Source organism: Ovis canadensis, chromosome 1, assembly GCF_042477335.2.
Source record: "Ovis canadensis isolate MfBH-ARS-UI-01 breed Bighorn chromosome 1, ARS-UI_OviCan_v2, whole genome shotgun sequence".
Classification (NCBI taxonomy): domain Eukaryota; kingdom Metazoa; phylum Chordata; class Mammalia; order Artiodactyla; family Bovidae; genus Ovis; species Ovis canadensis.
In genome coordinates, this window is record NC_091245.1 from 20,218,238 (window position 1) to 20,241,690 (window position 23,453).

Genomic DNA, 23,453 nt, shown 5'->3' on the forward strand with positions numbered 1-23,453 from the left:
CCTCTGTTGATCACTGGCCCTTTTCTCTTATGCCTGACAGCCATTGTAAAGTATTGGTGCCAATCTGGGTCATTAGATATTTCTGGTATGTTTTAAATTTTTTGGTAGTAAGGCTACATAAATATATATGAAGACTTATCCAACAAGATAAATTTCCATGATGGGACTGTGAAGTCAGAATTAAAAAATGTGACAGTGATGTCAATTGCCCTCCTAAGATGGCTTTTATCAATTTATATGTTCTCACCTGTGGGGTATGCATATGCTTGTTCCCCAGTTCTCATCAGCATGGAGCGTTATCTGTGTTAGTGTGATATGAAAACAATAGCATCTGTGATTGTAACTTGGGTTCTGGTTTACCTTTGGCTTCAATCCTCTGGTTGCTTCCAATTAGGCAGTTCTTGATGTCTGCTCCCTTCTCAATTACAGCGTTGTTGCAGATGACGCTGCTCTGGATGTTGCTTCTGTAACACAGTAGCCAAGTTAGGGAGTGTCCATGTCTCTCATCACCATCCTCATCCTTATGGGTTGGAGGTTCTGGTTCCTCCATATGCTAGGAATAGCTGGCCAGTCTAGTTCATGGTTACATGCTTATGCTAGAAGACAGAATGCCTCAAGAGAGGACTGGGCTTTAGAGAAGTCCGGAGTCTGTATATGCTCATAATGACATTCACCCAAAGCCTGAAAAGAACAAACAGTATGACTTCAGTTCTTTAGGCACCCCAGACCTGGAGGTCTAAATTCCACCCTTTGGTCTGGGGGTGGAAGCTGGCCCTGACCCCTGGGCTGACCCATTGCTTCTGCCTCTCATCTGGGAATATATAAAAAATTTCAGTGGAGGCTCAGATCCAGTGAATCTTCCTAGGAGATAAGCTATACAAATAATGGGTACCCCACAGCTCTTACCACAGACCCTGGTTAATCAAAACCATAATTATTTAGAAAAATAGGATATTTTTAAAGCCAACTCCATGCTATATTAGAGCCTACTCTAGACCCTAAAGCCACATTCTCAAGAGTAGCACCACTGGCTCTTAGCATTTGAATGTGTTTAAAAAGCATCCTCTTGGCTTCCGAGGATGGGTGGGTGGGGGAAAAGTCCTTCTGAAAATCTTCACTAGCATTTATTACATACCTACTTCAGGCCAGGCTCTGTGCTAAGCAGTCTACATACATTACAGAAGTGACTTACCCAGATGATTCTAGGAGTATCATTTTTACCTCTGATAAAATAACCAAATTTTGCAGATGAGATGACAGATTAAGAGAAGTTAAACCATTTACCTAAAACCACATTAACAGCCAAGTAGCAATTTCAAAACTAAGTCTGCCTGACTCCAGAATCCATACATGCATGGTCAAACAAAGAAATTAGGGGAGAAGACTAGAGGAAGCCTGGGACTGCCGAGTTGTTTTTCTGGGCCAAGATGGCTCTGTGGAATGAGATCTATCCTAATAAGGGAATATTCAGTCCCTAAAGAGCCAGAAGTGGGCAGCTGGAGGGGAGAAGGAGGTAAGTAGGAACGGTCTGAGTGTCCATTTAAACAAAATAAAACATCAACTAAGGAAAAATCCTCAAGCAGTCCAAGAGGCTTGGGGGATGGAAAAGAGGCCATTTCAAGGACTGAAACTATCATCCACAGGCCATAAAAAAGATTCTTGACAAGTGCCAAAATTTTAGTAAAATGCAAAAAAGTAACTCCAGCATTTATGGCATTTCAGAGCCTTCTTTATTCTTCTAGAAGGTTAAAGCTTGTCACAAAGTGGCAAAGGTCAAAGCCATAGCACTCTGGTGTGGGCTAGAGATGGGTAGAGAAAATATCATTTTTTTTTTGGGCTGCTTGGTGAGGCATGTGGGATCTTAGTTCTCAACCAGGGATCAAACCCATGCCCCCTACAATAGAAGCATGGAGTCTCAACCACTGGTCCACCAGGGAAGTCCCAGTACCAGTTTTTTTGGCTCAAACTCAGGATATACTCAGTGGGTGGGCATTAAGGGACTTTCCAGAACTTTTCAATTTGCCCTCCCTGAGAGAAAGCAGTCCAATCAGCAGTTAGGGTGATTCCTGATCCTGGGTGAAGATTCACCCCAAAAGAGTAGTAAGGAAGTATACAGAAAGCTTCAGACACAGAGGCTTCTGAGATATAGTAGTAGGTTTATAACTGGCTACTAGTTTGTCACTGAAAAATCTCACTTCTTTTTTCAAAACGGGAGTAAGGAGATGCTTCTTGCTCTGGAGTTAGGCAAGAGGTAAACATAGTAAACGAGAAAGAGCCACGAGGAACTCAAGCAGCCATAATCAGGGAGTACTAAATGACTATTTTGGAATCCGGAACACAAGTGGGAACCATCTCTGGAAGGAAGAGTCTGGAATGACTGAGGTCAGATTTCTACAGCAATGGAGAGCGTGGGTTCTTATGTTTTACAGGTCTGACTCAGATCTTCAGGAACCGCCCATACTGCTTTGTTGCTTGTTTCATCTAGTTTGTGTGTAACTCCCTCAGACAAATAAACCACTACTAGTGAATCTGCAGATGTGATCGGGAAAAAGTGGAAGCTCTTGGTCAGTGGATCTGTGGAAGGCTTTGAGGTGAACACCTGAAAAAAGGCCTTAGTGAGTGTCAAACTATTTTCTACCACTTGTTTCTTCAATTGTTTCCCATGATCACTGGTGCAGTCACAAGTCACCTTCATTAGTAAGGCTGAGGTACTCTGGAAAAATTTTAAGCCAATTTAGCTTTCCCCCTGTTGAGAAAGAACTCCAAGGTTAAGGATTTTACTGGAAGTATATGCTCAGGCTGGAGGGGAAGGACAGATACTACTATATCTAACAAGCCCCCTCCATGCTGCCAGTCCACAGTAAAGATTGCCTTGTGCTTAAAGTAGGAGGGGAGATGACCTCCTATATAGCTCATGAAAAGACCCAGCTCTAGTACCAGAACTACAGCTTCTACATTCTACTTTAAGCTCTCAGCTGGGTACTAAGGACTCTGCTGTGCTGATGCCTGGCTGTGTTCTCTAGGAATCTGCTTGGAGATGGCTAAGATTAATGGACTTTTGATCTTCACTTCTCCTTGTGTGTGCACACAGTTTCTAAGTTATGTCTGACTCTTGTGACCCTGTGGACTGTAGCCCTCCAGGCTCCTCTGTCCATGTAATTTTCCAAGCAAGAATACTGGAGTGGGTTGCCATTTCCTATTCCAGGGGATCTTCCCAACCCAGGGATTAAACCCACATCTCTTGCATCTCCTGCATTAGCAGGTGGATTCTTTACCACTGGTGCCAGCTGGGGAGCCCTCACTTCTTAATGCTGTCAAATTTTAAGCAAAGCTGCAAGCCTTGGGAAATTACCCTGAAAACTCTAAAGCTTCAGTGGACAGGAGGCCATAAGAAAAACACAGAGGCCTATAGTAAGATCACTGCTTAGCCAGGCACACCATGCCATACCATGGCACATGACATGAGGAAGAAGCCCTCACCTGGGAATCAGGGATGCCTCCAAATTCTCATTCCTCTTCTGGTTTTAGTTAGAACTTTTTTCAGTTTATTTCAGGAGAGAAGGGAACTTACATAAATGTAATGTCTAATACAGCTCAGTCACTACACAAAACACTTTATATTCATTATGTAACTTAATCCTTTTAGCAAACCTGCAGGAATGGTGGTATTTATTCTAATTTTTACACAAAAAACTGGGGCTCACAGAGATTAAGCCATGTGCCCAAGCCTACACAGTGGGAAGTGACCCTCCACTGTACTACAGGCTTCTGCCTCAGCTGCTGACTGGCAGTGTTTGGCAAAGAGCCATGAAACTTTTCAGTAACTCTGAGGACAGGCAGGTTCTTCTCTGGGGATTAGCTGGCAGGCTTGCTAAATTTATTCATAACCTTAGGGGAGAAAAGCTTTTTAGGCATATGACTAAATGTCCACTCTAGGCCCATCCACTGCTTCAGTCCAAAGACTATGGCTGAGTTGCCTGTATCTTTCCAGATGCCAGAGGCTCCTTGCCTTGGCCCAAGGGGCTCTGGTCCAGGTGTCTTTTTCTTTTAGAAGAAGAATCATGTATTATTTTTAATGAAATATTTCAGGCATAGATAAGTGCCAGGTGGTACTAGTGGTAAAGAACCTGCCTGCCAGTGCAGGAGATGTAAGAGACGCAGGTTTGATCCCTCGATAGGGAAGATCCCTTGGAGGAGGGCATGGCAACCCACTCCAGTGTTATTGCCTGGAGAATCCCATGGACAGAGGAGCCTGCCAGGGTATAGTCCACAGAGTCACAAAGAGTCAGACACGACTGAAGCAACTTAGCACTCAGCACAGCAAAGAAAAATACAGAGAATATAAAGAACTCTCCAAAATATAATACAAAAATACAGCAATTTTCTTTGCTCACATATCCCCCGCTCTCCTCCCAGAGATAATTACTGTTTGACTCTGGTATTTATTGTTCTTAAGCATTTTTACTTCATATAATAGTAAATGATATATTGTATTCTTTTGCAAATTTTAAAAATTTTATATAAATGCTATCATTCTCTACATCTATATATCCTAGTGCAACTTCCTTATTTCCCCTTCAACATCGTATCTGTGACATTTACCCAGGTTAATTCATGTAATGAGATATAATACTTGTAAAAATATCTCATTTTCTTTCTGTCTCTAGTCACTCTTGCTCTTGGGTCCTCTTGGGTCCTGTAGATTAATATGTACTGTCTCAGGGACTTCCCCGGGGGTCTAGTGGTTAAGAATCTGCCTTCCAATGCAGGGGATGTGGGTTTGATTCCTGATCCAGGCAGATCCCACATGCTGAGAGGCAACTAAGCCTGTGCGCCACAACTACTGAGCCTGTGCACCTAGATCCTGTGCTCCACAACAAGAGAATTCAACACAATGAGAAGCCCACACACTGCAACGAAGAGTAGCCCCCACTCTCTACTACTAGACAAAGTCCATGCCCAGCGCTGAAGACCCAGTGCACCCAAAAAATAAATAAGTAAAATGTACTCTCTCCAGCGAATAGGCTGAACATTTCTTCCTTTTAGTTATATGTCTCCCTTTACAACCTTACACAAAGGTTTAGTGGTAAAAATGTCTCCCTCCTAAGAAATTGAATTATATTCCCTAAGCAGAGGCAAAGAAAAAGAAAAACAAGGGTTTGGGAGGGAATCAAAGGGGTAACAATTAAAAAATATATGTATTATCTTTTTGGCCACACCACATGACTTGCAGGATCTTTGTTCCCCAACCAGGGATTGAATCTGGGCCCACAACAGTGAAAGCATGGAGTCCTAACCATTGGACTGCCAAGGAGTTTCCAAGATGTAACAATCTTAAAAGAAATAAGCTGGAGTATTCTCAGAATATGGGTTTAGTGCAAACAGTTCAAATAGAGAATGAATCAAAAGTCCTAAGGAGCCCCTTAAGTCCAGGGGATCTTGTCAGCTTTATTATCTGCCTTTTTTAAAAAATAAAAGTGTTACTGAAGAAATGTGGACAGAATTCTTTTAATGATTATGATCTTTCTGCATCTCTCACTGCCACAGACTTACACTCAACCTAACCATTTATCAGTATTTTGTTTCCTTACCTACTTGGCTTTATTATGTCTTCAAGCAGAGTTTTCTAGAGGGTTCATGGGCACCACATCTCCTAAGCCTTGGAGTATTTTTTATGATTTTATACTTTAACCCTAACTTCACTATCTACAGGATTCTTAAGTCACAACTGTTTTCCTTCCAAATTTTCTAAATGTTGTTTTACTGTCTTCTGGCCTTAAATGTCACAGAAAAGTATGAGGCCATCCTGGTTTTCTCCTTTCTCTGTGCCCTGAGATTTTGTAAAAGTGGTGTTTACCATTTCTCCTTTGGACTGCCCAAGTCCATATTCCTTATGCTGGTCCAGTCTTGGTGTTCTTTTTGGATTTGACCTAAATTTCATTGTATCTGGCAGATATTCTCTAGTCTGTGTATGGGTACATGGCAGTTATCTAGTTTTATTACAGATGAAGCTTCCTTCTCTGGTTTTGTTTTCATCTTGGTGAGTTTCAAGGAGTTAAAGTATTTACTCCAAGACTTTTCTAGAAGTAAACAGGGCTCTCTTGACAGAAATCAGTCAATTACAGTAGGAGGGCTCAAATCAGGGATCTCTATTTTTCATTTAGTAAATACTTACCAGGTATCTAGTACATGAAAAGTACAGTACTGTGAATTAAGGGATACGAAGACATATGAGAAGTATTTCTGTAAAATTATAGTCTAGTTGAAGAAAAAAGAAAGATGCATTAAATATCACACAAGCATAAGTGATGGTTACACCAGGAACACAGAGGTGGGGGAGATAATATCTGGCTAGGAAAATTTAAGAAAACTGCACGAAGCAGCTGGAATACATATTGGACCTTGAAATGTGGGTAGGATTTCTACAGGTAAAGATCTCTAGAAAGAGACAATTCAGGCAGAGTCAATGTCAGGACTAAGGAGAGTGGAAAGGTAAGGGGCTCAGTGGGCAGGAAAGTGGGTTAAGTGTCGGTACAGAGGACACTCAGGGTAACAATGAGAAACAGTAATATCTTGTTTGCTTTGGAGGGCTGCACTTGCTGCCTGTAGAAAGCATGGGAAATCCAGGTAAAATCCTGGTTCCCCAGCCTGCCTGCATGTGAAAGTGTTACCCTAGACTGCTGCTTGGGTCATTCACCTTGGACTAGGAGGAAATGTTGGTGTTAATCAAGACCAGAAGATTAAAGACACAGACCATGGGATTGACAATTAAGTTTTCACTATACTTTGGATTGCTGAGCATCAGCTATCATATAAATTGAAGTGGCAGAAAATGAGAAAGACAGGCAGAAGCCTTCTCTGCATAGTCTTGCCTACACCTTTCCCAAGGTCGTTCTATTAGCATCCTTCAAGCCCTGAGGACCTCGGGCAGGTGTTCAAGCCACTGTCCAAACCACTGCTGGCAGAGACAAGCAGACCAAGAATATGAGAAACTCCTTTCTAGACAAATTCATGCTCCTACTCTGCCATTTAGTCCAGATGTAATAGCATCAGGGTAATCAAGTCTCACATGACTACAATTTAATCACCTTCCCTGAATTTACTGTAAGTAATTAAAACTAAATGACCTGAAAATAATGGGAAAAAAAGATCATATGGGATGCAAGATGTCTGATCATATCACCAAGAGCTAATCTGCAGGGTTGGGTAGTCTCTAATGGCCTTCCAAGTCATTAGCCCCAGGTGGGCTACCTAGAGCTTCACTTAAACTTTTTTTTTTACAATAGCTGGAAAAATAGCAGCAGCCACCATCTACACCTTTACTGTTTCCCCAGCTAGATGCCTTATTAGGCTATCTGAGAGTATACCTCCACCCAATATGACTCTGGGATATTATGCTAGGTCTTTCTATGAATTTCTCTCATATAAATAAACTGGAGTTCTTTGGAAGCCTTAGTTTCCTTACCAAGTTTATTTACATCAATTCAGGACACTAACAGTGGCCTTTAAACATCTGCTCCTTTGTCTGCCCATCCACAGGGAAAGAGGGAGAGGTTACTAATTAAAGCAAACAAGAAAGTTATAGCACTCTCTTCATTGGAAGGTCTGAGGTAAGATGAGACAGAGTGTAGAAGTTATAAAGCCTCATGAGCTACTCTAGAACTAAGTGATCAAATGGACAAATACCAGTGTAGTTCTGGTTTTCAAGAGAATGGTGACATCTTCAGTCTTATGCAGGAATCTGGAATGGGACATGGAGTAAGTAGCACAGGTACAATAAGGAAAAAGTCTGGATTGCCACTACCATTTATTCCTTGTAAAAACGCAGAAATTGAGCTGGATGATTTCTAAGGACCCATTTCATTCTAACATTCCAGGACCCAGTGTTGGAGCTAGATCATGAAAAATATGAGAAACTCTGAAGTTGAAACTTCATTCTAAAACCGAATCAAGAAGCGATAGATAACTTGACAGACCAATCACTAGAAATGAAATAGAACTCGTAATGAAAAAAAAATTCCAACAGACAAAAGTCCAGGACCAGAGGGTTTCACTGCAGAATTTTACCAAATGTACAAAGAGGTACTTATACTGATCCTTCTCAAATTCTTCCAAAGGATTGAAACTTTATTCTAAAGATAATGGAATGGATTCTTCAAAAGTTTTTCAGTAGAACAGGGATATGATCAGATATTCTTTCAGACAACAACACAGGGAACATGCCACCTCTGTGAAGTGAGATAAAGTAATGATGAAGAAGATGATGGTGATAGCAGCTAACATTTTTTGTGACAAGTGCTGTTTTCACTGCTTTATGTCTACTAACTTATTTAGTATTCCTAGTAAACCTCTGAGGCAATTGGGTTTTTATCCTATTTTATTGTGAGAAAATTTGGCTCAAAGAGGTAAAACCAATCCCCTAAGTGACTAATAAGTGATAGACCCAGTATTCTACCTGGCAGTCTGATCCCAAAGTGCATGCTCTACTTCATAAAAACAATGCTGGAAGGGTGGATTTGGCAGAAAAAGAAAAATGGAGACAGGGAAGTATGTCAGAGAACACATGATTCAGGAAGAGGTCTCTGGGTCTGACCTCTTTCCCTAACCTCTACTCAGAAACTGGGGGCTTCCCTAGTAGCTCAGTGGTAAAGCACCTGCCTGATAATACATGAGCCGCAGGTTCGGTAGTTGGGTTGGGAAAATCCCTTGGAGAAGGAAATGGCAACCCACTCCAGTATTCTTGCCTGGAGAATTCCATGGACAGAGGAGTGTGGTGGTAGATATAGCCCATGGGGTCGCAAAAGAGTCATACACAACTTAGGGACCAAACAACAACAATCACTACTTAATTTTTCAGTTTTAAGCATTGTCAATAGACTGTGCATAATGGGAGGTGAAGGTTTAGCTCTCTTTTCTTCCTGCCACTGCTTCCTTTCTCCCTTCCTACCTTTCATCCTTTCAATGTAGTTATAGCATAATTTTGGTTAATGATCAGTGTTTATTTATTTTTTAAAAATTATTTTAACAATTTTATTTGGTTTTGGCTGTGCTGGGTCTTCATTGTTGCTTGGGCTTTTCTCTAGTTGCGGTGCACAGGCTTCTCACTGTGGTGGCTTCTCTTGTTGCAGAGCACAGGCTCCAGGCATGCAGGCTTCAGCAGGTGTGGCTCGCAGGCTTCAGCAGGTGTGGCTCCCAGGCTCTAGAGCATAGACTCAACAGTTGCGGCCCATGAGCTTAGCCGTTTCATGGCTTGTGTATCTTCTCGGATCAGGGATCGAACCTGTGTCTCCTGTGTTGGTAGGCAGATTTCTTTACCACTGAGCCACCAGGGCAAACTGAGCCACCAGGGCAAACTTTGATGCCTTTTCCTTTCTTGTACAACTTTTTTTAAAAACAGAGTTACCAGTGCACCAGCCCCAAGCATGCTGCATCCTGCGTCAGACATATGGGGAGGGAGGTGGGAGGGGGGTTCATGTTTGGGAATGCATGTAAGAATTAAAGATTTTAAAATTTAAAAAATAAAAAACTAAAAAAAATAAAAAAAAATAAAAAAAAAAAACAGAGTTAATATCTGTTTTGTTGTAATTCAAACCTAACTTTTTACCAATTATCTAAATTTTTCAAGATGTTTATATGAATTTATCAGTTTCATCTTCCTGTGTAACTGTTTCCTGGATTCCACTCTGGACTAATTGTTGCTTTTATGGTTCATGCATAGCAGTCATCCTTGGATGTGCCTTCACTATCTTCCCATGGATTCTTTTCAATATTTATTTATTTTTGGCTGTGTTGGGTCTCAGTTGCCCCGAGGCATACGGGATCTTAGTTTCCCAACCAGGGACTGAATCCGTGTCCCCTGCTTTGGAAGGTGAATTCTTAACCGCTGAACCACCAGGGAAGTCCCCATATCCCACAGTTCTTTTTGTCTTTTTCTGAGTGAGATTCTCTTGTTTCTCATCAGTCTCCTTTTGGTTTACCTTTCATTTTGGTGGGACATACCTTTTCATGTCTGAAAATGTCTCTATTCCACTGTCACACTTGACTAACACTCAGCTTGAATACAGAATTCTAGGTTGAAATTAATTTTCCTTCAGATTTTTGAAGGCATTGTTCTATTATCTTCAAGTTTTCATTGTTGCTACTGGTAATAAGTCTAAAGCCATTCTGGTTGCTGATTAGTTGTTTATGACCTATTATTTCTCTTTGTAAGTTGGTAGCATGCTTTGTATCCGATGTTCTTAAGTTTTACAATGATGTGGGCTTATTTTTACCATTGGGCTGGCCCCTTAGTAGGCCCTTTCATTCTGTAGATTCATATTTTTCAGTTTTAGGACATTTTCTTATATTATTTCTTAAATAATTTCCTCCTCCGATTTATCAACTCTCTTTTTATGGAACTCCTATTCAGATGTTAGACATCCTGGACTTTCTCTCTTACTTTCTATAATTTATTTTTTTGGTTTATAAAATGTAATTTTATTTTATGTTACTCTGCTGTTACATAGGGCATAATATTTTCACAAGGCTTTTTTGGGACTACAGTCAATGATTAGCAACATACAATAGTGGTCCAACTCTCTAAATAACAATCACTAGACAAACTGGACACCCTCTCACGTGCACAAATCTGCATGGAACAGTACTAGTGTTTTAGACTGGACTGTGTGCTTTTTTCCCCCTTTCTAGTGTATTAAGAAATGACATGCACTTTAATTGCCAAAAGCAATGGTTGTATTCTGGCAGCAACATGCTACTTCTATTACATAGTAAAGTGAATACCAGAACTACAAAGGCAGGAGGTCTAAGTGAGTTTTTATTGGGAAGGGAAGTTGTCAACTTAAACAGCAGCAAATGAAGAGTGAATAAGGAAACTCCCTGTTGTCACAGATACACAAGACTTCCATCACATATGCTACAGGAGGCATTTAAATCTGTGATCCCCCAGCCCCAAAATGTAGAATGCTTTTCCATTCAACCTAATACTTCTGGATTCCTACTAAAAAGGAATACATTAGAAGGATGGAAAAGTTGCTTACTGAAAGGAAATCTCTGAAGAAGAGTAAGGGAGGATTACTTAAATACCAGATACATTTTTAGTCTTCTACATAAGTGTTTGGAAGTTACTTATGTTTGTATGAAATGAAGCTATTAATACTTTTCTACAGCAGTAACTGCACACCGGGGAGGCTAAGACAAACACAAATCAAGGAATGGAGTTTTCCCAAAGCCGCAGTGTGAAAAGACTATAAACAGTTGATTCCATACACATGAATGAGTTTCTTTGCTATAGGAAATCCGAATGGAGTAAGGAATGGAGATGAGTAAAAAGGTTTCAAGGGGAAGAAAGATGACACCCTGTATGCACTCAGTTTTCTGCCCCTTCTGCCACATCACATTCTTTTCCTGCACTGTCTGATGTCCATAATGTGAGGTTGTCTCTCAGCAGCTGCATGATGAGGGTGCTGTCTTTGTACTAGTCTTCATTCAGTGTGTCGAGTTCTGCAATAGCCTCATCAAAAGCCGTTTTAGCCAGTGTGCAGGCCAGTTCTGGGTTACTGAGGATCTCACAGTAGAACACAGAAAAGTTAAGAGCCAGCCCCAGCCGGATGGGGTGTGTGGGTTGCATCTCTTTCTTGCTTATATCGAAAGCCTCTTGGTAAGCTACTTGGGAATTATCTATCGTTTGTTTCCGATCATCTCCACAAGCAACTTCAGCAAGGTACCGGAAGTAATCTCCCTTCATTTTCAGATAGAAGACCTTACTCTCTGGATTAGTTGCATTGGCTATTACATACTTATCCAACAATTCCAGGACCGTGGTGCAGATGGACCTCAGCTCGGACTCCACTTTCTCTCGGTAGTCCTTGATCAGCTGCAGCTTCTTGTCCGAGGTGTCGGTCTTCTGCTCGATGCTGGAGATGACCCTCCAGGCGGACCGGTGGCCCCCGACCACGTTCTTGTAGGCCACCGACAGCAGGTTGCGCTCCTCGTTGGACAGCTCGGCGCCCTGCTCCGTCACGGCCTTCATGCAGGTGGTCATGTCGTCGTAGCGCTCGGCCTGCTCGGCCAGCTTGGCCTTCTGAATCAGCTCCGTCTTCTCCATGTGGGCCGGGGGAGCGGACAGTGAGTTCGAGCGCGGACCCGGGGGGCTGGCGGGGGGTGGGGAGGGCGTGGCGAGGAGGCCTTCACGTCTCTGCGGCCGCGGCACGAGTCCCACCACTTGGATCCCTCTTCTCTATCTTTTCTTTTATATGCTCCATCTTTTTATCTTTTTCTTTTACTTTCTGTGAAATTTCAAATTTATCTTCCATTTTTTTTACTGAGGTCTTCCCTCTTTGTTACCACATTTTAAATTTCTTAAGAGTTTCTTTTTTGTTCTTTGAAACAATAGGTTGTCTGAAAGCATCTTTCTCTCTCTGAGGAGTCTCTGTCTCTTTCTAAGTGCTTTTTTCTCTGTTTGATTTGTTCTCTATCTTTCACGATAGAGGCTTTCTTTAGATCCCTGGCAATCTTTGATTATCTCCTTATATTTAGGAAAGGATTTTAAAACAGAACATGAATGGAATTTGTCATCCATAATTTTAACTATAGGATGATTTGACTGGGCTGTTAGAAATGTCTTATGTAAATAAATTCAGGTTCTTCTTCTTGGGCTGCTCAGATTCTCCAGAAAAAATTCTTCCAAATTCCCAACAGAAGACTTAGGCCTCTTCACCAGGGTTCTGGGAATCATCAGGATGTAGGCTTGGGGGAGGACATATTATAGTACTTTCCCTTTTCACCCTGTCTCTATTGTCTTCCATCAGCCACTCTTTTTAAAAAATTAATTAATTTTAATTGGAGGCTAATTACTTTACAAAATTGTCATCAGCCACTCTTTCTAAAGAGCAAAGGCTTTACCTTTAGCTCTATCCCTATGTAGTACCTCTTCCCAAAATGTTTTGTTTAATCCCAAGGACAGTTGTGAGAGGTAGTTCAGCTTTTACTGGCCTTTATAATCTTTCCGTTGGAGAAGGGCATGGCAACCCATTCAAGTACTCCTGCCTGGAGAATCTCATGGACAGAGGAGCCTGGTGGGCTACAGTTCATAGGTCACAAAGAGTTGGACGTGACTGAAGCAACTTAGCACACACACACAGTCTTCCCCTATCCTTCCCTCCTATCAGTTCCTGGACAGAGAAATCAACAGATGTCAGAGCTAGAATCAATCTCAGGCTGACCTAGCCTACGGGCTTTTTTTTGGCCGAGCTGAGTGGCTTGCAGGATCTTAGTTCCCTGGCCAGAGACTGAACCCTGGCCCTGGAAGTGAAAATGCAGAGTCCTAACCACTGGACTGCCAGGAAATTCTCTCACCTAGTGGTTTTAGCCGCAACTCCAGGGCAGTCCAGTAGTTAAGACTCTGCCTTCCAGTGCAGGGAGTGAGGGTTTGATCCCTGGTCGGGAAACTAAGATCCCACATGTCATGGGGATGTGGTCAAGATTTGGGGCTTCCCTGGTAGCTCAGATGGTAAAGAATCTGCCTGCAATGCAGGAGACCAGAGTTTGATCCCTGGGTTGGGAAGATCCCCTGGAGAAGGAAATGGCAACCCACTCCAGTATTCTTGCCTGGAAAATCCCAAGGACAGAGAAGCCTAGCAGGGTATAACCCATGGGGTTGCAAAGAGTAGTTTTTAAAATTTGTTTTATAGACCAGTTTTCACCTTCCATAGGAAGGATAAGTGCCCCTCCCCCACTGTATTCCAAACAACAGTGCCTTTACCAGTTTTAAATAATGAGTTCCTGCTTAAGATTTATCTTAAGAAAAAGTTTCCTTTCTAAAAAGTCTGGAAACCATTGGTAATATCCTTCCTCTCTTCCACTACTAACTTTGCATTTTATACAAGGAAAAAAACCTGAGGTTCATACAGAGGAAGAATTTTATTAAGCATCATTTAAGTCTTACTCCAAGTTCAGGTTGTTCATAAACCAAGATTTTAGGGCATTCCAAAACATCTTAAAATGGGAAAAGATTCTTTATAACTAGTAACAGAGAAGCTTTCCTTTGAAAATGGAATGTGTCTTATATGTCCACTCCTTGCAGGCCTCTGCTTTCTGTAGGACACTGAGAGGGGGCAGGTGACTCTTAGACATTGGTGCAGTGTCCACCCTGCCACAGGCTCACTACTGTGGTCATCCCATCAAGCAGGATACCAAAGCAAGAGAAGGCAGCTTATCTCAGGACTCCAATCATCATGAGAAAACTGCTAGAAATGCTTTCCAAGACTATGTCATTTTTGACATTGAAACCAAGGCCTAGGAATTATTCCTTCCTTTCCCTTTTCTTCCCCTCCCGAAGCTGATCACCTCCCTAGGCTAGGGTGGCCTCCAAAGCCTCCCAGAGACATCAGGGGCCTTGCCTCAAGTGGGTACAAGGGGAGACATACCCTTCCTCCACGGTAACTGAGTTCATGAGAAGACAATTGGTGACAGTCACTCTATCTCTTATGACACATGATGAACCAATGACCGAATGCTTAATGGATGACTTCTCTCCAACCTGTGTATCTGGCCCAATGAGGCTGTCAGCTCCAACCTGTAAAAGGCAAATAAAAATATAAAATATAATACCTTGTCCCCTCATCTCAACCAACTGCAAACCAACCATCCAGATTCCTTGAGCTGGGGTCTAGTGAGATCTTTTCCTAGAGACACTTCAGCAAGAGGGATCATCACCAGTATTTCTCAGGGCCACAAGGTCCCATAATATCTCTGAGACCAACTCAGACTTACACACTCATGCACTTGTGTATACCGAGGTGCTCTCCTGAAGGCAGTGCTCAAGTCAGGGTAAGAAGAGGGACGGAAATGGAAAGATCCTGTGTCTGAGTTCAAAGAACTCAGAACTTTCCTTATAGGGTTTGTGTGGCTGGGCTCAGCGCCTGTCTAGGCAGTCTGCTTGAAAGCCTGGACTGGAAGGTAAAATTTTATAACCAGAACACAGTTTGGGACCTCCCTGGGGCCAGTGATGTTCAGGGCTTGACACCCCAAACCAGCTTCTCAAAGGCAAGCCTCAGTGTATCCAGATAGTGCCCCATACCTGCTCTGCCCAAGCCAGTACTTACCATGTGTTTACTGACAATCTGGGCTGATGAGTGAATCAGTGATTCTTCTGGACAGATAACAGGTAGCAATTTGGACACCTTGAGGAAAGAGGTTTGGTCACTAAAGTAAGACCAGAAAACAACTGAAAACATGTTAAGTAGAACCTCGTGTTCAGTTAAGAGATGTGGGGAATTTTTAGCCACTGCCTCCTGTCTGGATGAGGCAGGCTGAGGTATTTCCCCCAAGACAAGGATCATTTATGCAACAGCTTCTATACAGTCTCATCCTCAGTTTCCTAGTTGAGAGCCTCCTCCCTGAAGTACTGCTGTGTCCCTCAACCGGGAGGCTGTGAGACAAGCCTTAGAGACAGTCAGGCAGCATTTGGGAGAGGAGGTCTGACGAGAGCAAGGGGAACCCTGAGGCCTAACCACAGTCACCTTAGGTTCCTGTTCACCTCCTGGACCATAGTGACCATGCAGGAGGGGAGGATGGGAGTAATCTTAGATAACTCCACAATCAGGACACACCCTAAGGAGGCATCCATGTTCTTTACCAACCAAAATAAAATGTCTAAGGGGACATTCACACTATTCTGTTTCCAGTATGAGAAAACTGAAAATGTTATGGGTGTGGAGTGTTTTAGCTCTGGGTCCATTAAGGCAGAGATAGTATATCTGTGATTCTCAGTGTGGAGAGAATGCTGGTCAGAGCACTGTGTGTGGCAGACACTCTAACTGAGGGAGGCCTGGCCAGACTGGCTATATTGGTGATATGAAGGCTAATCCCTCTGTCCCTATGCCTGGGATCTCCTCTGTTATACTTCAGCCAATGCCATTCAGGCCTGTCTGACGCACAGCCCCCGCTGACACGCCAGAGGATACTTCTCTGGCCTTAGGCTATCCATCAACTTGCTTTCAGACTAGCCAGACAGACTCTAGTCATAGAACTGAATTAGGAGAACTAAAAGTCAAATTAAGGAAGCCTTTTATATACCTCTAATGCTACACAGGGGCAACTTTCTCCAGGACTGCCCTGGGTAAACATGGGACTAGCTTGGACTTCTCATAAACCCTGTGGCTTGGATTCCATTGACTATAACCAATCCGGTTTAAGGCTAGCTTGAGGTCTGGGTCTGAGACTGTTACTACCACATGGTGTGGGTCCTAAAGATTCTTGAGTCAGATTTTCTTCAGGGATTCAATTCCAATTCCAGTTTTCCCCTCCTCCTGTCCCTGGCACACAATAAAGAGCTCTTGCACACAAGCTGCCTCCTCATTGTTCCCCCTCTTCACCCTTGCCTTAAATAAAACCTGGCGGGCCTTAAGGGCACTGCTTCCCCTTCAATAGAAGCTACTAATTCTCCACACTTCACAAACCTCAGGGTTAAAAGGATGGGTTAGCAAGACTCTGCATGCTCTAATGCCGTTCTCCAGATTTCTCTCACATAGGCATTCCTCCCTTGATGCTTTGTCATCTGGGTTCTCTATACTCTGCTCCTTCACCTTCTAAGGAAAGCCTCCCCTGTGTGCCTGGTTACCTCCCCTGTGTGCCTGGTTACACAGTATTTATCTACTTGTTTATGAAGTGCTATGGATATCCCCATGCTGAGCAGAATAGGAGAAATCTGTTGAACCCAGAGGCCAGAAGTGAAGCCTTCCCGAGATCTCGGCCTTTCTTTGGAGCCACAGCAGCTCTGCCTCTGCACGATGCCCCTCACTTCCCCTTTTGCTGTACTTGGGTACCCCTATGGTGTCTCCTGACACACCAGGTCTTGCTCAACCTTAGGAATGTGGGATTCTGTACAAGTTACTGTGCACCTAATGAAGAAATAAGACAAAAGGCTCCGATCTGTTCCTGGGAGACGAATCCCCATGATTTCTCTTCTGAACTCATCCTCTCACCTGTCTGTTGGCTTCCATGTAGAGTCCTAGGGTGCTTACTCGAGAGCAGAGCCCCTCTTTCATGATGTGGACATAGCAGCGCACCTGTGATCTGGACAAACCTTCCCAGCTGTCTCCTAGACAGGCGTTCCAGCAGGCATCATAGGGAGCAAGGGTCAGTGTATTGGCTTCTTTTATAAAACTGTAAATATCTTCAGAACCAAAAATAAGCAAGTACATGAGACAGGTAACAGAAAGGATATAGACTCAGTCAAGTTTTGAAGGAGGGTACAGCTCAAATCTCTTCCCCTGCAACTCAACCATGCAGCATGGACCCTGGGGAAATCCCACTAAAACCTGAAAGACTAAGTCAAAGAGCAAAAGAAGCAATGTGCTTTCATGTACATTTGAAATATTATGACACAAAAATGTTTTTAAAAAAGGTCCTGTAAGCAAGTTTGACTGATGATCAAGCACTACTGGGAAGATAAAATAGACTCTGTACACCATGGAGAAACACAAGTGACTGTCCAGGCTTTAGTGTCTAGCCCTATTGGCTTTGTGCTGCTAGCCTCTATTAGCACATCTGGTAGTTGTGCTGTGAGAGAAACAGCACAGGACCTGGGCCCCAGTTTTTCAACTCCTACAAGAGTCATTTGAAATCTTTTATGATTAAGAAAATGGGGGCTCAAAAGACTGAAAAATCTGCCTTAGGTCACAGAATTAATAAAAGGTAGAGTCAGATTTCAAACGCAGGTCTGAGATGCTAAGCCCTGATATCTTAACCATCATGCTATACTGTCTCCATTTATTCCTTTGATAAATACATTTTTGGGAACATCTACTATGAGTCCAGGACTGGGCCAGGGACTAGGCAAGGATATGAGAGCAAAGACTGACCTCATCCCTACACCCTTCAAAGGAGAAAGTCTGTTGGCTCTGGTTGGACTGTCATTATACAGCCCTTCACCTTTCCTCCCTTGATAGGAGAGGCTGAGTTTAGTCAGGAGTGGGGCTTCCCAGAGTCAGAGAACAGGAGAACTGAGAAACGGTGGGCAGAGTGCAAAGCCAAAAAGGTCTAGAGACGAACATGGCCAAACCAGGCCTGTTAACCAGAGAACAGGCCTGAGGCATGGTTAGCCTGTCCCTGAAGAGCACAGGGACAAGAATCGGCTTGAGTAAGCCTGCCCAGAGCTCAGGGAGTGGTGTAAGCTAACCTGGCCTGCCTGTTGGCTAGATGAGAACCTGATGCCTTGAGACAAGCATCTTGGGCTGGGCTAAATTGTCCAGCCACTCTTTCCACAAGTGTCACTACCTGTACCGTACTGCACCAACTCAAGCACTGACCTAAGGATTTCAGCTCCTTTTTCTTTAGATCTTCTTCTTTTTCTTCTTGTCCTTGTTGTGGTGAAGCTGAGGAGAACTGCTTTCTTACTAGGTATGGAATCAGTTCACTCCGGATGGAAGTGATTGACCTAGGAAGAAAGAGTAGCCAAATATCAGAAATCTGATGGTCTGGATTCAATTAGAATAAAAAACTGTGCATCCAAGGAAAAGCCAAATTCCTTCCTGTCATGCCACCTTGGGACCGACAGAGATCAGAAATGGCAAGGGCTTGGCAGTTCTGGAGAAGCAGAGGATCTAAGTTTTCTCAGTTCAGGCTGGAGCTGGACGAGCAGTGTGTTGAATCTGAGATGCCCGTCCCCTGATCTATGCAGAGAACAGTCTCTTACAATTCCTGTTTACAAAGTATGTGCCTGAAAGTTTGTATGTGTGTACATATGTCAACATGGTGTCTTGACTATTAACTGACAATAACTCATGAGAAAGCAGAATGCTCTGGCCTTTTGAAAAAAAAGTTGTTTCAAAATATTAAAATTTTTCTACAAAGGCTTTGTATTTTCCATTAGATTAATCAGAGTATCTTAATTTTGGAGGGATTAGTATTATAGATGGTGTCTTTTCAACAATTATTTTCTTCTTATTTGTTAACAGAATCTCATTTTACTATATTTCAACCTTGGGGCCAATTGCCTTGATAAACAATCTTAATATTAATAATTTATTTGTAGATTCTGACAATCATACCAACTATGTAAACAACAATTTTTCTTCTTCCTTGCTAATTCGTATTTTTCATTATCTTACCATATTGGCTAAGACTTTCAATACACTAATGCTGAACAGAAGCACTAACAGCAGTTCATCCTTACTTATTCTTGATTTTAAAGGGAATTTTTCTTTTTTATCATTTAGACTAATGATTGTTACAATTTTTATCGCCAAAGCCACTATTTGATTGTCCTCTATGTGTAGACATTGGGCTTTGTACTTTATAGCTAATACTTGGCACATGTTATTGGTTTTGTAGATACCCTTTATCCAGTTAAGGAAGATCTCTCTTATTCCTAACTTTGCTAAAAGCTTTCATCAATGAATGGGTATTGAATTTTCTCTTTTTGCATCCATGGAGCTTATCATATTTTCTCCTCTTTTGCTCTGTTATAGTAATGGATTAAAAATTTATCTGATACTAGGACTATTGATGCTTTCGAACTGTGGTGTTGGAGAAGGCTCTTGAGAGTCCCTTGGACTGCAAGGAGATCTAAACCGTCCATTCTAAAGGAGATCAGTCCTGAGTGTTCATTGGAAGGACTGATGCTAAAGCTGAAACTCCAATACTTTGGCCACCTCATGTGAAGAGTTGACTCATTGGAAAAGACCTTGATGCTGGGAGGGATTGGGGGCAGGAGGAGAAGGGGATGACAGAAGATAAGATGGCTGGATGGCATCACTGACTTGATGGACATGAGTTTGAGTAAACCTTGGGAGTTGGTGATAGACAGGGAGGCCTGGTGTGCTGTGATTTATGGGGTCACAAAGAGTCAGAGACAACTGAGTGACTGAACTGAACTGAACCAAGGACTTCCCTGGTGGTCCAGGGGTTAAGAATCCACCTGTCAATACAGGGGACACAAGTTCGATCCCTGGTCCAGGAGGATTCCACATGCCACAGAGCAACTAAGCCTGTGCACCACAACTACTGAGCCCACATGCCACAAGTACTGAAGCCCACATGCTCTAGGACCTGTGCTCCACAACAAGAGAAGCTACTGCAATGAGAAGCCCATGCACTGCAACTAGACAATAGCCCCTACTTGCCACAACTACAGAAAGCCTGTGTGCAGCAACAAAGACCCAGTACAGCGAATAAATAAATATTAAAAATTTTTTGTGATACTAACAAGTTGAATAACACTATTCAAAAACCATTTATACAATTTCTACTCTATACTCTCTTACAGTAGTAGAATTATGGGTGATTTTTCTATTCTTTATGCAAATTATCAAATTTTATCATTTAAACCATTCTTTATGTTTCTTGTCTTTTGTTTTCTCCTAGATTCTACTCTTACAGATTCTACTACTCTCTTGGTTTGATTCCGGACTCTAGAAATTTAAAATCCATTTTAATGACTAATCCATCCTAATCCATTCAGTATTTCCCACATAGATTTCAGCCTCCATTCTACTGAAGAGTGGGCTCTCTCATATTAATAACAGTTGTACTCATTTACCAAGGCTACCAAAGAATTTTCACAACAAAATCAACTTCAATTTACTTTCATGAAATCAGATCAGTCTAGGACAGCACTTACAGAAAGAAAATCAGACCAAAGATCAATACGCAGAAAAACTTTCAGAAGGCAAGAAATTTCCTATACTATTTTGTATCACTCAGATACAAGCAGTAAGCTACCCTGGCTAAGAGGTTTGGAACTCTTCCATTTGGCCCCTCTGGGTCCCAGGAGGCATGGTGCTTCCCCATGGGTGCTGAACCAGGATGTTTGGTTTAAATGACTAGGAATCTGTAATGGGGAAGAAGGACCTGATCCTTAGTACAGTGAGTATGCTTCTAATTTATACTTAGCAAAGGAACTGCAAGACTACCATATGATTTTTAATTTCTTTCTCACACTGTGGACCTTTTAGAATTTTAAATCACTGATTAATTACCTTAGAATTTAACAAGACTAGTAATATGCTGTGACTTTACTAGACCTTGGAAATACACTGTTTCTGACTTCAAAAAATTCATAATCTAGTGGACAGTAACCTGAGTATGGATTTAAGGAAAAGAGTAGAAGGAGATGAAGCTGCTTAAGGAGGCAATGGAGCCAGATCATGAAGGCCTTCTGTGGCAGTCTAGAAAGTTTGGACTGAGACAAGCCAGAGGTAGTTTTTAAGCAGGAAAGTGACATGATGAGTTTTATTTCTTAATGCGGTGATTCTGGTAGCAGTGAAAATAGGCTTGGAATAGGAGAATGAAAAGAGACCAGTTTCAAGACTCTGAAAGATGAGATAACATGGCCTGAGAGAGGGGTTAATGTATGAGAGCCCAGTTAATCTAGCTGATGCTTCATACTTCCTATCCCCTCTCCCAGCCCCCATTCAAAGAAGTTCTGCAGGCTGACACAGGACCACATAGATGGAGTGTAGGTAGGAAGGCAAGACAGAGGCGGAGGCTGAGGAGGGTAAGCAAAATTACAAACCCTGGAGCTACACAGTTCATGGTTTTTGTCATTTTTAAAGGATCAAGCCAAATACCTTTGAAAAATTCTGTGTAAGCTGGAAGCTCTTGTATTGAATCTCAATGTGATTTTTCTTCTGATCTTTTGATGAAGATTAAAAATTTCCATATGAATACGAAGAATGAAACAACACTTATTCTTAGCTTTTTTCTCCCCTTTTAATACTCCAAGCCAGTGTGGGTAGCAAATGTTCCTTGGCCCCACTCGGGTGGAAAACAAGTCAGTTCCCTTTGAAGAAATGACAAAGCATGGACAGCTGGGGGATTTCAGAGCCATGATGTTTACATTATAGGTCAAACAGAACTGTCCCTGCAAGAAGCAAGCAAACAAGCCTTGGCACATAGCCTCTTTAGACAGAACCCTTTAAGGAGATCAGATAAGGATGTGAGGAGAGGACCTGAAGCATTCCTGCCAGGTCCCACCTGCCTCTGCAGACGCTCAGCAATCAGGTCGATTCTCATAATGCAGTTGGCTTAGCATCATGATGGAGGACAAAATTATACTTCCTGCTTCCTAGTCAAACTAAAAGTAGCTCAAAGCTATACCAAGAAGTAGGAAATGCCACCATGAACCATTCATTGTGAACATCCATTGGGGCTGAAGGCTGGCAGCTGGATCCACTGCCCTGGCCCTTGGCAACCTCACTTTCTCCTTTTCCTTTTCTTTTTTTTTTTTTAAATTTCATATTTATTTATTTGGGTGCGCTGGGCCTTAGTTGTGGCATGTGGGATCTAGTTTCCTGAACAGGGATAGAACCCTGGGCCCCTGCATTGAGAGCACAGGGTCTTTAGCCACTGGACTACCAGTGAAATCCCCTCTCCCTTCCCTCTTAGATAGTTTTCCCAGAAACACCTGCCTCATGTCATAAGCTCCTAAGAAATAAAAAATCACAGAGGAGAACAAAAGATTTGACTACTAGCTGCAAACAAGCAACTCCACAAAATAAGCCAAAATTATTTTTACAAATAGAACAAAATATTAATATTCTTCACAGATAGATTAAAATGTTTAAAATTATATAAAAATATTATTTTCTAAAAATTGGCAATATATAACAAAGGTTTTGAAGATATTCATATTATTTTATTTTATAATTCTGTTTCTATATATCTGTGCTCAATAAATATATGCTGAAAAAATAAAATAATCAGATAATAATACATCTTTGAGCAAAAAGATATTATTTAATGTTATTTATAAAATAACATTATTTATAAAATAGTAAGTTATTAGTTATTAAAAAATAACTCAATGTTATTTATAAAAATAGAGAACCACCAAATAGTCAACAATAGAAAAGCAATAAAACACATATGTAATAGAAGAGCATATAGGCAAAACTCAGTAAACAATTTTTTAATGACACAGGAAAATGCTTGTGAAAAAATACTGAACAAAGAAAGCAGAAGGCAGTTATTTATACAGCACAATCTCAAGTGTGTATATGTATATATAAAAATAAATAAAATGATGGAAAGAAATACATTAAAATGTTCAAGGGACCTCAATCCCTGGTCAGGGAACTAAGATCTCTCATGCCACAGGACTTGGCCGAAAAAAAAAAAAGTTAGCAACTATCTCAAAGTAGTAGAATTATGAAAGTGTTAAGTTGCTCAGTTGTGTCCGACTCTTTGTGACCCCATGAACTGTAGCCCGCCAGTCTCCTCTGTCCATGGGATTTTCCAGGCAAGAATACTGGAGTGGGTCCAGGCAATCTTCCCAACCTAGGGATTGAACCTGGGTCTCCTGCACTGCAGGTGGATTCTTTACCACCTGAGCTACCAGGGAAGCATGAGTAGAGTTATACGTAGCATTTTTTTTTTTTTCCTTCCTTGCTGCAGGGCAGGCAGGATCTCAGCTCCTGGACCAGGGATTGAACCCATGCCCTTGCAGTGGAAGC

General features: G+C 42.0%; 1 protein-coding gene and 1 pseudogene across 2 annotated transcripts in view; both read right to left on the reverse strand.

Moving 5' to 3' along the window:
* The window catches only part of EIF2B3 (eukaryotic translation initiation factor 2B subunit gamma), a 119,043-nt gene that overhangs the window by 7,577 nt on the left and 88,013 nt on the right, over positions 1–23,453 (reverse strand). For both annotated transcript variants that reach the window (XM_069589800.1, XM_069589811.1), the window contains exons 7-11: positions 18,309–18,436; positions 16,983–17,173; positions 15,102–15,179; positions 14,424–14,572; positions 361–464 (exon numbers count right to left, since the gene is read on the reverse strand). In XM_069589800.1, the coding sequence (XP_069445901.1) occupies positions 361–464; positions 14,424–14,572; positions 15,102–15,179; positions 16,983–17,173; positions 18,309–18,436 (650 nt within the window). The remainder of the gene's footprint in view (positions 1–360; positions 465–14,423; positions 14,573–15,101; positions 15,180–16,982; positions 17,174–18,308; positions 18,437–23,453) is intronic.
* On the reverse strand, positions 9,776–13,363 carry LOC138440588 (14-3-3 protein theta pseudogene; annotated as a pseudogene).